The sequence below is a fragment of the Piliocolobus tephrosceles genome, chromosome 14 (assembly GCF_002776525.5).
Source record: "Piliocolobus tephrosceles isolate RC106 chromosome 14, ASM277652v3, whole genome shotgun sequence".
In the NCBI taxonomy this organism is placed as follows: Eukaryota; Metazoa; Chordata; class Mammalia; order Primates; family Cercopithecidae; genus Piliocolobus; species Piliocolobus tephrosceles.
Genome location: NC_045447.1, coordinates 15,782,033 through 15,797,202, shown reverse-complemented (window position 1 = coordinate 15,797,202; position 15,170 = coordinate 15,782,033). Strand labels below are relative to the sequence as shown.

General features: G+C 43.3%; 1 protein-coding gene across 1 annotated transcript; it reads right to left on the bottom strand.

The window, feature by feature from the left end:
• Nucleotides 1-1,539: 1,539 nt before the first annotated feature.
• Nucleotides 1,540-11,805, bottom strand: PDCL (phosducin like). The gene is made up of 4 exons (XM_023217217.3): nucleotides 11,624-11,805; nucleotides 9,722-9,898; nucleotides 6,184-6,365; nucleotides 1,540-3,801 (listed from the first exon to the last, which is right to left on the bottom strand). The coding sequence occupies exons 2-4, from the start codon at nucleotides 9,891-9,893 to the stop codon at nucleotides 3,250-3,252; spliced, it is 906 nt and encodes a 301-aa protein (XP_023072985.1). The 5' UTR covers nucleotides 9,894-9,898; nucleotides 11,624-11,805; the 3' UTR covers nucleotides 1,540-3,249.
• Between the last annotated feature and the right edge of the window lie 3,365 nt (nucleotides 11,806-15,170).

The window sequence follows — 15,170 nt, the reverse complement described above, 5'->3', positions numbered from 1 at the left end:
ATAAATGATAAAACTCACTGATTAAGACTGGGTGTGGTGGCTCATGCCTGTAATCCCAGCACTGTGGGAGGCCTAGGCGGGGAGATCACTTGAGGTCAGGAGTTTGAAGCCAGCCTGGCCAACATAGTGAAACCCCATCTCTACTAAAAAAAATATATACAAAAATTAGCCACGTGTAGTGGCACACCTGTAATCCCAGCTACTCAGAAGGCTGAGGCAGGGGAATCGCTTGAACCTGGGAGGCAGAGGTTACAATGAGCCGAGATCGTGCCACTGCACCTCCCAGCCTGGGCGACAGAGCAAGACTCTATCTCCAAAAAGAAAAAAAAAAAAGGCCGGGCGCGGTAGCTCAAGCCTGTAATCCCAGCACTTTGGGAGGCCAAGGCGGGCGGATCACGAGGTCAGGAGATCGAGACCATCCTGGCTAACACTGTGAAACCCCGTTTCTACTAAAAATACAAAAAATTAGCCAGGCGTGGTGGTGGGCGCCTGTCGTCCCAGCTACTTAAAGGGCTGAGGCAGGAGAATGACGTGAACCTGGGAGGCTGAGGTTGCAGTGAGCTGAGATCACGCCACTGCACTCCAGCCTGGGCGACAGAGTGAGACTCCATCTCCAAAAAAAAAGGTCTAGGATTTCTCCATTACCATTACATGTCTGTTTACTTTTCTTTCTTTCTTTCTTTCTTTATTTTTTTTTTTTTTTGAGACAGGGTCTCTGTCGCCCAGGTTGGAGTGCAATCATGGTTCACTGCAGCCTTGAGCTCCCAAGCTCAAGAGATCCTCCTGACTCAGCCTCCCAAGTAGCTGGGACTACAGGTACACCACCATGCCCAGCTAATTTTTTCTATTTTTTGTAGAGATGAGGTCTCGCTATGTCTGCCTCAGCCTCCCAAACTGCTGGGATTATAGGCATGAACCACCACACCCAGCCCTACTGTATTTTAGAACTTCTGTTCTTGAAAAGCAAAGTCAAGTTCCCTATAAGTGCATAATATATTCTCATTTTCAACGAGAACAGAAGATGGTTTGTAAAAGCTATTTTTAAGTGTCCCTATTTGCCCAGTAATTCCTCTTCTAGAAATCTATGAGAATAATTCAAAATATAGCCCAAAACACAAACGCATTAAGTGTTCAGCAAACACTGAGAATCTAAATATCCAATATAAAGAGATTGGTTAGGCCATGCAGGGTGTTCACACCTGTAACCCCAGTACTTTGGGAGGCTGAGGCGGGCAGATCATCTGAGGTCAGGAGTTAAGAGACCAGCCTGGTCAACATGGTGAAACCCCATCTCCAGTAAAAATACCAAAATTAGCCAGTTCCCAGCATGTGCCTGTAGTCCCAGCTACTCAGGGGGCTGAGGCAGGAGAACTGCTTGAACCCAGGAGGTGGAGGTTGCAGTGAGCCGAGATCACCCTGTTGTACTCCAGCCTGGGTGATAGAGCGAGTCTCCATCTCAAAGAAAACAAACAAAATAAATAAATAAAAATAGAGAGACTGGTTAAATAAATTATTGTATATCCAAATGATGAAATAGTATGAAGCCACTGAAAATTATTTATTTAGAATTTTGGAAACATCAAAGTATTTATGAAACAATACTAAATAAGGAAGAGCACAGAACTAAATTCAATAAGTACTGAATGTTTTTAAAAATATTGAAAAAAAGACTGAAAGGAAATAAGCTAGACTAATAATTCCCTGTTTCTAATAATTTTCTATACATTCCACATTCCACCCTTTCTACTACAATGAGCCTTCTTAGTCAAAAAAAAAAAAAATGCACTCTGCTGATTAAATACAGCAAATACTTTCAAGACCCTTTTAGTTAGTCAATTCCTGAAAATCCAGGAAAATCAAAATTGTGAATTTTAAGGCTAATATTTAATTCCAGATTACATTTCCCCGACCCTAGAATATGTATTTTTAAAGTAAAAAAGCAAAAGGAAAAAAACTCAAATGATAGTTATTATAAATACATAGAAAAAAAGGCTATAAAAATGACTACAAATATGACAACAGGGATTAATTTTGGTTGGTGGAATTATATGGCTTTTAAGTCTTAACAGTGTTTATTATATTTTTCTACAATGAACATCCATCACTTTTGTAATTTAAAAAAAGTGTTTGCTATCTTTTTAAGAGACAACCACCAAGCAAATTATATCACATCTATATGATGGAATATTAACAGACATTAAAAAAAGTTGCAGAATATTTAATAATATGAAAAAAGGTCTGATATATTATTAGCTGACCATACTATAAAACAGTATGTTCAGAATGATCCCATCGTTTTGTTTAAAAACAAACAAAATATCTACGTATACACAGAAAACACCTTGGCAGGAAATAGACCAAAATATTAATAGTGTTTTATTCTAGGTAGTAGGTAGTAGGATATTTTAAATTTCTTATTTTTGCTTCTGTTTTGGTCAATTTTCCTCTACTGAATATGAATTATTTTTCCAATATGCAAAAAAAAACAAAAAGTTTAAAAAAAAATCTAGGTTACACAAAAAGTTACCTTGTTAAACAAAAAAGAGACAAAGACAAGCAGGGCATCTTATTGAAAGATCCTCCTTTACAAAGATTTCCAGCCCCACTCCAGCTTTAATGTTTAAATCCATAAACTACTCGTCTTCCAACATCACCAAGTCAGTAAGCAACGACCCTTCCTGCTGTTCCAGACTTAGTAATGCTGGAGGAAAACATCAAATCCAGCAGCAGAGGCCACCCCTCAGGACCGGGTGCGGTGACTCACACCTTTAAACAAGACCCCAGTGGGGGAAAAAAAAAAATCTAACCACCGTCTAGAGCTATGGAACTGATTACAAGTAAATATAATTTGCCATCATTTGATCAAGAAAATGCGCTATTTACACTGCAAATAACACACACTACCTACAGAATTATACTCTTGGACTTGGCAGAAACCTCTGAGACATTGTCTTTAGAATGCTTTGTAAATATTGACTGGAAACAATAACAGAGATGTCTTGCCAGAGAATCTTAAGTAAACAGTTCAAAAGCCTGGCTTCCTGTTTATACAATTGTAAGTCACCTTATTGCTGGCTACAAGGTTATTCAGCATTCTGATTTAATCTAAGAATTTCTTGATGTTACACATAATAAAAGGGACTACAAAGAACAGCTGAAAAGCCAGAAGACAAAGAAGGAACAAAAATAAACAATGACATATGTATTCCAACCCAAACAATGAGAAATCTATGCAACTAGACTATCAGTTCAATCTATTTCTAGGTCGCTATCCTCACTGTGACAGGTGGCAGAGTTACGCACAGATGTGAGCACCAACACTTCCTTTTCTGGGAGTAATCCAAATTCCTGGAGAAAAGCTTCAAGGTCCACAGCAAAGAAATCATCCCCCAGCTGGTCAGTAACACGAACAAAATTGCCGATCAATTCACCCCCCTTATAGATCAGCAGGGCAGGAAGGGCATTCCTGGTGAACCGACTGCTGGCACCAATAACTGAGCTCTTCACCCTGCAGAACTTGACAGCTGGGTACTCTGCGGCAAGGCAGATCATGCAACCATTCATGGCTTCAGTCCCCGGAATGCCATCCTCATAAATATGAACCATGATGACAATGCTTTTCTGTTCTTTATCAATCATGTCTAAAAACCCTTCTCCACTGGAGATCTCAAAAACCTGCTTGAATTGGGGCCCCTTGTGAAGCTGCTGCCGCATCTCTTCCATTCGCTGCTTCCGGTACTGCTGCAGAAACTCCTCATCATCTTGGTCCTCATTCATCATGGCAAACTCCTTCAGAGTCATCTGCAGCAGGACCAGCAAGTGAGCATAAATATAAAAACTGAACACTCGTGATAACAGTTAATATGGGCCAGGTGTGGTGGCTCACGCATGTAATCCTAGCACTTTGGGAGGCCAAGACGGGTGGATCACTTGAAGTCAGGAGTTCAAGACCAGCCTGGCCAACATGGCAAAACCCCATCTCTCCTAAAAAAATAATAATAATAAAATAAAAAATAAAAAAAGTTAGCTGGGCATGGTGGTGTGCACCTGTGGTCCCAGCTACTTGGGAGGCTGAGGCACAAGAATCACTTGAACCTGGGAGGCGGAGGCTGCAGTGAGCCAAGATCACACCACTGCACTCCAACCTGGGCGACAGGGGGATACCCTGTCTCCAAAAAAGCATAAAACAATAAAACAGTTAACATGTACTACATGCTGATAATATATGAGGCACCATGCTAAGTACTCTACATGCATTATATCTCACTGAATTCCATAACTCCATCGGGAAGGGGCTTTTAATAGCCCCACTTTACAAACAAGGTTCCAAAACTTGACATTATTTGAACAAATTAACCCAGTAAGCATAAGACCAGGACTCAAACTAGATTTTTTAAACCCATCTTTTTAACTACAATATCACATTGCCTCTCAACCCAAATAGGTGCATCATATAATCTCACTTCATGAGCTTTTTACTTTTTGTCAGTCTTGACAATATTTTATCTACCGTGTTTTTTTTTTTAAAGATAACGAGACATTACAGAATTTTAGAAAGAACTCTCAAAACCCCTGCCCCACACCATCCCCAAACACACACACACAGTCATATGGACTCTAAAAATTCTTTTTATTACCAGTCATACTAAAATAGTTTTGCTTTTATAGCAGCAGCTGTGGGTGTACCAATTAAGCTATAACCTGCTTTCGAGACTTAGCACGATTATAAGTATTTCCTCATGTTTCCAAATATTTTTATGAAATCATACATAATGTGTCACTTTGCTTAACCACTTCCCTAATTCTGCCAGATAGTTTCCAGTTCTGTTCTACTGCAGATAAATCAGTAGGACAGGAACAGCCTCTCTCAAGACTGATTCATGTGATGATATGATGTTGCCTCATTCTGGCCTCTCACCTCGGTATCAGGAAGCAGCTGTGAGCAGAACACACAATGCCCGAGAGACAGCTCAAGCTACGAAAGCATCTTCCCTCTGCCCGGGTGCAGCAAGACATCCCCGCTCCTCTCATAAATCCTAACTCTGCCTAATGTTGCATAGATTAAGAGACCACACTAGATCAGAACACATGTTGTTACTGTATCATAACCAGCAACATTCTGAGTTCACTATTTTACTTATTGCCAATGTTCCTCCCATCTCATAGCCCTCCACTTCAACTCAGTCTACCACAGTGGCTTCTTCTGACCTACTGAAGTCTTTGGCTAAGTGTCATGTCCTAAAATCAGCCTCCTGGTCAAGATGAATGATTCCCAGCTTAATCCTCTTATCTGCTCCCTGATCCTGTGTCGTATTTTAGCTTTGGGCCATAACTAAATGATCTCAGACACTCACAGACATTCATCCGCAGTCAGAGGGCATCCAGGGAAACAGTGAATCCCTTTTAATACTGATAGGATAAGAGGCCATCAGGGGTCGGACACCACGGCTCACGCCCGTAATCCTAGCATTTTGGGAGGCTACCGTGGAAGGGTCACTTGAGCTCAGGAGTTCTTAGACCAGCCTGGGCAACAGAGACCCTGTCTCTATTAAAAAAAAAAAAAAAAAAAAAAAAAAATCAGGGACCTACTTCCAAATATCTTCCAGTGTCTGTCTGTTTGCTTATTATAATGCCTCCTTAGAATAAATTCTCATGAATAGGCTTCAGATGAAACAACATCATGGAAAAAACAGGAATATCTGGGTTAGAACCCTAACTCCTACTAGAATTTACCAGTTGCATTGCCCTGAACAAGCCTCTAATGCCCTCTAAGCATTGCTTCTATCATCTGCAAGAAGGGGATAATACCACCACCCTAGAGGGTTATTTCTGGCCCAAGATAAAACCTCAATAAAAGAAGGGAAACTAAAATTTACTGAGCACTTTCAATGGGCCAAACACTGTGATGGGCATATTACCCACATAGCCCTGTACGGAGAGGATACTGACATCATTTAACCATTGAAACACCAGATTCAGAAGGGAAGAGACTTTCCCACAGTCACTAGTAGCAGAACTGAGATTCAAAGCTGGGTGTGTTTGAGTTTTGACAGGGCTCTATGATTTCTCCTGCACTGCACAACTTCTTGGAGGTCAAATCAAGCATCCTCCATCTCTTGAATCACTCACCCACCTCTAGCAGCCACAGCAGCCTCTAAGAAAAGCCTGGGTACTGCTAATTACCTTCCCACTGATCTTCTCCTGGAGGTCTTTCTGTTTCTGTTGCTCCTCCTCTTCATCCAGATGGGACCTGCAAGTCATTGACAGCTTCTTGATCAGCCTTTCCATCTCCCGACACTGCTCCTCCTTCTGCTCTGTCTCCAACTGCTTGAAGCGGCGCCAGTCATTGATCACACCTTTTGGGCCTGAGTAGGGTGAACACGGATGTGACCAAGGAGAATGGGCAAGGAATTATGGACCACCTCAAATCTGTAAGTAGGAGTTCACATCTGCCTGAAGCTTGCTTCATCTATTGCACAATTATCATAGGGACTCTGTGCACTCTGCCACAGGGCAGAGTGGCCTATACACAATGATGTGCCCTGCAACAGTCTGCAACAAGGGCCAAGCTAATGCCCAACATTAGGAGATGAGTTTAAAAAATTATAATCTACCTACTGAAAGGAAAATAAAGCAACTCTTAGAATAAAGCAGCTCTATGTTTCCTGCCATTAAAGATATTCCAAATATATCAGGTTATTACAAAAGCAAAATGTAGAATATCATAGTATAATCCTCTAGTTTCTATAAAAAAAGAACTGTATGTACCTAATTTATGTACATAGACATGCATACATGTTTGTGTATACACTTGTATGTTCATAGAAAAAGAGTTTGCAGGATATGTAAACTGTGAACAGTGGTTGTCTCCAGGTAGTAGGATCTAAGGGGCTGGTGACAGAGATCTTTTACATTTTTTTTCTGTACTTCTATATTATCTGAATTTTTTTTTTTTTTTTTTTTTTTTTTTTTGAGATGGAGTCTCACTCTGTGGCCCCAGCTGGAGTGCAATGGCACGATCTCGGCTCACTGCAACCTACGCCTCCTGGGTTCAAGCGAGCCCCCTGCCTCAGTTTCCCGAGTAGCAGGAACTACAGGCATGCGCCACCATGCCCAGTGTTTTTAGTACAGACAGGGTTTCAACATGTTGGCCAGGATGGTCTCCAACTCCTGACCTCAGGTGATTCACCTGTCTCAGCCTCCCAAAGTGCTGGGATGACGAGTGTGAGCCACCGCACCTGGCCTCTGAATTTTTTATAACAAGATTGTGGCAGGTTGTGTTACTGTTCTGTTATTCAAGCTACCCTTAACCCCCACCACGCCCTGTGCTGCTGAAGGACTTATATGTCCTTGCCCCTTGTTATGTGACTTATGGTACCTCCTGTGGGATGAGTACATATATCCCCAGCCCATTGATGCTGGGCTTGACTATGTGACTTGCTGGCCAACAGGATTGTGAGCAAACATGAAGTATGCCATGTCTGAGCAAAACAAAAAGTATGACGTGTATGCGTCATTCCATGCTTCCAACAGCTCCTCTCTTGCTCTCTATGCTTCACCATGAAAACGGTGTGTCCCAAATACAGGAACACAGCCAAATTGAGGCTGTTACTCCTTCAGCCTAGCTCCTGGATGAAAGAACATATGAAGCATAAGCAGAGCTGACATTGACCTATAGGCTGCATGTAACATGAATGAGATATAAACCTTTGTTGTCATAAGCCACTAAAGCTTTGGAGTCTTTTGTTACTGCAGAAAAAAAATAAATCTATATGAAGACAACTTTTAAATGCTCCCAAAAAATACTTGAAAGACTTGAATAAATGGAAATGCAATACCATGTTCCTGAACAGACATACTCAACATCACAAAAGTGCCAATTATCCCTAAACTAATCTATATATTTAATGCATTCCCAATGAAAATACATGAACACATATATGTGTCTGGCTCCTAAATTTCCTTTGGAAAAAATAAAGCAAAAGTTAATTGAAGAGGGTCTAGCCTTACCAAATACTAAAATATAACATTACAATAATTAAAAACAGTATGACACAGCCCAGTAAAAGACCAATCAATGGAAGAGACTACATAGTACAGCTAAAGACCCAACATAAACAGATAAATTCAGTACATAATAAAAGTGACATCTCAAGATAATAAAGATGGCTTATTCACTAAGCGGTACTGAAACAACTGAGTAGCAATCTAAAAAAAAGTAAACTGGAGCCCTACTGCACCCTGCATCAAAGTGAATTCCACATGAATCAATATTTAAGTGTAAAAAATGAAATTACAAAAATACTAATGAAAAAAAGTATAGAAGAACCTTTTCTTTTTTTTTTTTTTTGGAGACAGAGTCTTACTCTGTTGCCCAGGCTGGAGTACAGTGGCATGATCTTGGCTCACTGCAACCTCTGCCTCCAGGGTTCAAGCAATTCTCCCACCTCAGCCTCCTGAGTAGCTGGGCCTACAGGCGCATGCCGCCACACCCAGCTAATTTTTTGTATTTTAGTAGAGACAGGGTTTCACTGTGTTGCCCAGGCTGGTCTTGAACTCGTGAGCTCAGGCAATCCACCTGCCTGGATCTCCCAAAGTGTTAGGATTACAGGCGTGAGCCACTGTGTCCAGCCAGGAGAACCTTTTTATACAGCAAAGTAAGGCCCTTTATAAAGTAGGGTGAAGAAAAGCCTTTTAAGTAAAAAGCAAAATTAAAAAACTATAAAATACTTTTAAGTACATAAAAATAAAATTTTTCATTCAGGAAAAGAACATAAAGTCAAAAGACAACAAGAAACTGAAATATTTACAACTCATATCACAGATTAATTTCCTTTATAGCTCCCCAAGAAAAAAAGACTAATCATGTAATTTTTTAAATGAGCAAAGGATATAAAAATCTCTCTTAAAATTATGAAAAGAAGTTTAAGTTCCCTCTTAAAAAGACATATGGGCCCGGTGCATTGGTTCATGCCTATGGGAGGCTGAGACGGGATGACTGCTTGAGGTCAGCAGTGTGAGGCCAGCCTGGGCAACAAAGTGAGACCCCATCTCTACAAAAAATAAATAAATAAATTAGCTGGGCACGGTGGCAAGCGCCTGTGGTCCCAGCTTTTTAAGAAAGGAACCTCATGGAAGCTGAGGCAGAAGGATCATTTGAGCCCAGGAGGTTGAGGCTGCAGTGAGCCATTATGGCACCAAGGCACTCCAGCCTGAACAAGGTGAGAACTTGCCTTTAAAAAAAAAAAAAAGGTGGCGGGGGCAGAAATAAACCTACAATGAATTACTACAATAACAAAGATCAATGAGTTTCATAACACCGTAGCAGGACAAACATATGGAGAAACACAGATTGCTGATTAAACTATAAATTACTGCCACCTCAACTGATAGCAATTTGACAATATTAAAAGGTACAAGTGTAAATATGCCATTTTTAGGAATTTGTACTACCCATATACTCATACTTGTGATTTATGAGATATCAAACTATTAACATGAGATGCAGGATTCAAATCTAGGCCAGTCTGTGTTCATTACCATGCTGCTATGCAGATACATTTGTATTGTGCACTAAAAGCCTAGAAGCACACATAATGAAAAGACTAGGTTATCTCTGAAAGTGGGACCAGAGTTAAAAATGATCAGGAGACTTCTAATTAATATGTATTTAATGTACATTTTTTTAAGCCTGTTCCCAGAGCCCAGCGTTTCTCAGTACCTGTGTTAACTGAGATGCCTTCGCCTGCCAGCTCAGCCTCTGCAGGAACAGAACTGCTGGCCGGGGCACCTCTGCCTGGATCCTTGTCCTCGTGGTCACTGTCCTCATCCTCACTGCTGCTGTAGTAGTACTGCAGTTTCTCCCCCAGCAACTTATCATCAAGGGTGGTCATGGTGCCTGGAAAAAGAAAGCATATCAGGTTCTTCGCTGATTTGAGCCAGATAGACATGAATCTGAAGCATAGGGGGCTCGCCTGTGCTGAGATACTACAATTTACAGCACACTAAAAGTGATTATTTTCATAACTAGAATCTTAACAAATCCCTACCGTTACCCTGTGTGTGAGGGTTTACCACCCTCTTTAACAGAAGGTGAAACTGAAGCTCAGATAAAGGAAGTATCTTCACCAAGCTTAACAGCGAATGGTGGAGCTGGGACCAGACCCCAGAGATTCCTGACTCCAAGAGCCTGAGGTATAAATTAATCTCGTCTGAGTAAGTGTACAAGCCACCTGCACTGGCTCGGAGGAATCTACTGAGTAGTGGTTTTATCTGTGCTTTTAGTTTTCCCACCAGCTAAGACTGCTGCCTAATTGAAAAATTGGGTAACTATCCCCAGGAAAAACTTCAAAAAGAGGCACCAAGAGTACAATGCTGAGTCACTATTTGTCTAGGCAATCACTCTCTGTCACCGGCCTTCAACCTCTCAGACAACACCCTGAGGGCTTGGATGAATGGTTCTGAAACCCTACCTATTCTGACAGGTTAAAAGAAGAGCCCATACAAAGATTTTAATAACTCCCAAGGGTTTAAAGGACCATGATGGCCTGGATCGCGCCGGTAATCCCAGCACTTAGGGAGGCCAAGGCGGGAGGATCACTTGAGACCAGGAATTCGAGACCAGCCTGGCTAACATGGTAAAGTTGTCTCTACTGGTTAAAAAAAAAAAAAAAAAATAGCCAGATGTGGTGGCGGGGGTCTGTTTTCCCAGCTACTCAGGAGGCTGAGGCACGACAATCGCTTGAACCCAGGAGGCGGAGGTTGCAGTGAGCCGAGATCACGCCACTGCACTCCAGCATGGGAGACGGAGCGAGACTCTGTCTCAAAAATAAAAACTAAAAAAATAAAGGACCAGGCTTCTGCATCAGAAGCAGCCAAGGGCATTCTGATGAAAAGATGCAGCTTAGCCCCCAGAGGCCTGCTTGAGAATTCAGCAAGAACGCGGCTGGCGGGGAGGAACCCTTCTAGTACTCCTTCCCCTAAGCAGTCCTACATTATGCTGCCTTAAAGACTTATCACCGGGCCTATCATACCCCATTTACAAAGTGACTCTCTCCTATGGGGCAAGTAGTTCTTGACAGCAGGGACCTCTAGTCACTATCTCCATCCCCAACGCCCAGCACAATGCCGCTGCACAACCGCTAAACCAGCAGCCTGGGTCAACGGGAGAATCGGAGGACTCCAGCAGTCAGATGCAAAGGAGACAGGGATCATGGAGAGATTAGGTGGAGGTGCCAGGAAGGGACAACACCAAACTTAAGGGACAAGGAGGTACCAGGAATGGGCCAAGCGAGGGGCACACCGGCGGCGGAGAGGAGGGAAGGAGTTGCGCTCCTGAGGGAGGGACCGCTGCGGGTAAAAGACGAGGGCGGGCCCCGTGAAGACAAGAGCAGAGGAGGCGGGGCCCCTGGAAGGGAAGCGGAGGGGTGTGTGGAGCTTTTGGGGGAAACTTGGAAGAGCCCAAGGGAAGTGGAGCCAGAGGACCAAAGGGGACGAGGGAGACGCGGAGACCTTGGGGGTCGAGACAGCGCGAAAAGAGGGAATTTTACCCAAGCTCGCCAACCCCACTCCCTCCCGTAGTCCACGGCCGCTGCTGCTTTCCAGTGGACCCCAATGCAGTTACCCGGCCAAGCTCGCTCCGGATCCCTTTGGGCCAGCAGCTCCGGGAGTCGGAAGAAATGGAGCACTCACTTAAGAGGAAGAGCAGTGGGTCAGCGCCCTGAGCGCTAAAGAGACAAGCCGCCGGAGCCCGACTGCGCGGACCAATGAGGCGGCCTTTCTGCGTCGTGGCGGACGCGCATTGTCCAATCAGAAGCCGCTACTCCAAGCTGCGGGGCGGTGGAGAAGCTACGGGTCCTACCTTGGAACAAAACACCTCGACAGCAACGCGCTCCTAATTGTTTTGTTTTGGTTTTAATCTGGACAACGAAAAAGTGAATTGTATGGCCCAGCGTCAAACAATACGAAAAATGTATTCACAGGCCGGGCGCGGTGGCTCACGCCTGTAATGCCAACACTTTAGGAGGCCGAGGCGGGCGGATCACTTAAAGTCGGGAGTTCAAGACCAGCCTGGCCAACGCGGTGAAACCCCGTCTCTACTAAAAATACAATAATTAGCCGGGCGTGGTGGCTGACGCCTATAATCCAAGCTACTCGGCAGGTTGAGGCAGGAGAATCGCTTAAACCCAGAAGGCGGAAGTTGAAGTGGGCCGAGATTGCGCCACTGCACTCCAGCCTGGGCGACAGAGCCAGACTGTCTCAAAGAAAAAAAAAAAAAATAGAAAAAAACAAAAGAAAAATGTATTCACTTCCCTTCGAAGTTTCCGAAGCCATTCCAAATTTTATTGGTTCTTCATCGCATCACGTCTATTTGACGGAAAAGTGACTCGGGGACGTTCGGTAATTTGCCCGAGAACACAAATCCGTCAAGAACAGGGCGTAGATTAAAATAATTTTTTTTTTTTTTTTTTTTTTTTTTTGACGGAGTTTCGCTCTTGTTGCCCAGGCTGGAGTGAAGTGCCGCGATCTGCGCTCACTGCAACCTCCGCCTCCCGGGTTCAAGGGATTATCCTGCCTCAGCCTCCAGAGTAGCTGGGATTACAGGCGCCCACCACCACACCCGGCTAATTTTTGTATTTTTAGTAGAGACGGGGTTTCACCATTTTAAAGCAACAAGCAGCCAGGAGTGGTGGCGCGCGCCTGTAGTCCCAGCTAAGCAGGAGGCTAGGCGGGAGGATCGCTCCGCCCAGGACTTGGAGGCCAGCCTGGGTGCCAGAGCAGGAACGTAATGTGAAATCCGGAATTGGCTCCTGGTATAGAAAAAGGATATGGGGTCGGGCGCGGTGATTCACTCCTGTAATCCCAGCACTTTGGGAGACCAAGGCGGGTGGATCACCTGAGGTCAGGAGTTCGAGACCAGCCTGGCCAAATGGCGAAACCCCGTCTTTACTAAAAATACAAAAATTTGCCAGGCGTGGTGGCGCACACTTGTAATCCCAGCTACTGGGAGGCTGAAGCAGGAGAATCGCTTGAACCTGGAAGGCGGAGGTTGCAGTGAGCAGAGATCACACCACTGCACTCCAGCCTGGGGGACAAGAGTGAGACTCCGTCTCAAAAAAGAAAAAAAGGACATGAATGGGACAACTGACAAAATTTGAGTAAGGTCTATTAATTCGTATTAGTATTTGTGTCAATAGTTTCAATAATTATACTATGTAAGATGTTAACTTTTGGAGATTCTATTAGATAAAGAATCTAGGGAAACACTATCCCATATTTTCAACTTTGCTTTCTTTTTCCAGAGTAAGGTCATACTATGGTATTTTGCAACTTTTTTTTCTTTTTCCTCAGGCATACCTTGTTGTCTGTTTTTGCAACTTTGTTAAAACCTAAAATGATTTCAAATTCTGAGTCCTTGTTGAAGTATCCAATACACAACCGGGTGAAGTTGCTCATAGAAAGCTTTGGGTAAATTGGATCATAGAAAATATTCTAGAAAGATACACTGTTTAAAATAGGGCGCTTAATTTGGGACAGGGGATCTTAATTTGTGGTTCTAGGACCACCTGACATTGTCTACAAATTTCCGTACCTGCCTGTTTTTTGGAGAGGCTGTTTGTTGAGGCCCTCAGAGGAGTAAAAAAGTAACACACACAAACACACACCCATTCAAGAACATTGTACTAATAAGCCCATTTTCATACTGCTATAAAGAACTGCCCGACACTGGGTTATTTATGTATTTAAGACGGAGTCTTGCTCTGTTGCCAAGACTCAGAGCAAGTAGTGGCACAATCTCGGCTCACTGCAACCTCTGCCTCGCAGGTTACAGGCGCCTGCCACCATGCCCGGCTAATTTTTATATTTTTTAGTAGAGATGGACAGGGTTTCACCGTGTTAGCCAGGATGGTCTCGATCTCCTGTCCTAGTGATCCACCTGCCTTGGCCTCCCAAAGTGCTGGGATTACAGGCATGAGCCACTGCACCCGGCCATATTCAACCTTTTTTTAAAAAATAGTAGAGACGGGGTCTTGCTATGTTGCCCAGGTTGGTCTCAAATTCAGACCTTTTAATATATTCAGGCTCCTGGTTGTATAGATATAGTGATGTCTTTGTTAGGAATGTAGCTTGCATCTGTCAGGAATATGTCTGTGTACATGAGTTAGCTATCTAATAATATCCAACAGGACCACTCATTTTTCCTGTTAGAAATGTGAAATGGGCTTGGCGTGGTGCTCACGCCTGTAATCCCAGCACTTTGGGAGGCCGAGGTGGGCAGATCACGAGGTCAAGAGATCGAGACCATCCTGGCCAACATAGTGAAACCCCGTCGCTACTAAAAATACAAAAATTAGCTGGGCGTGGTGGCGCATGCCTGTAATCCCAGCTACTTGGGAGGCTAAGGCAGGAGAATCGCTTGAACCCAGCAGGCAGAGGTTGCAATGAGCCAAGATCGTGCCACTGCACTCCAGCCTGGCAACAGTGAGACTCTGTCTCAGAAAGAAAAAAAAAAAAAAAAAAAAAGATATGTGGAATGATGTGGATAATGAAGTTTCTGTTTAATGAGAGTACCATATGCCATATGTAATTTATAGTTTTAAAGGCATTTTACCACTACTGTAAGGTTTTTGTTGGGCTGTTTATCAGTAGAGTATATTAAAGGTATTCCCTAGTGGGGAAAACAACCCATGAGCTGTTTTGTGACGGCTAAAGCATTTATCTTTAAGTGAGGGAAAACCTTAATCCAACCAGATTTATAGACTACTTTTAAACATATTTAAAATTTTGAAGTAACTGAATGAAATTCATATATAAATGATTAAATAGGCCGGGCACGATGGCCTATGCCTGTAATCCCACCATTTGGGGCTGAGGCGGGCAGATAATTTTAGGCCAGGAGTTTAAGACCAGCCTGGCTGACATGGTGAAACCCCATCTCTACTAAAGATACAAAAATTAGCTGGGCAGATTGGAGCATGCCTGTAATCCCAGCTACTTGGGAGGCTGAGGCAGGAGAATAGCGTGAACCCGGGAGGCAGAGGTTGCAGTGAGCTGAGATCATGCCACTGCACTCCAGCCTGGGAGACAGAGTGAGACTCCGTCTTCACACAAAAAGATAGATAGATAGATAGATAGATAGATAGATAGATAGATAGATAGATAGATAGATA

Bases quoted from the DNA above. Each gene is read 5' to 3' on its own strand.
- PDCL (XM_023217217.3), bottom strand. From the start codon at position 9,893: ATGACCACCCTTGATGATAAGTTGCTGGGGGAGAAACTGCAGTACTAC. The intron at 6,366-9,721 runs GTACTGAGAAAC...CACCCTACTCAG, and splicing joins AGGCATCTCAGTTAACACAG to GCCCAAAAGGTGTGATCAAT. The intron at 3,802-6,183 runs GTAATTAGCAGT...GTCCTGCTGCAG, and splicing joins AGGAGAAGATCAGTGGGAAG to ATGACTCTGAAGGAGTTTGC.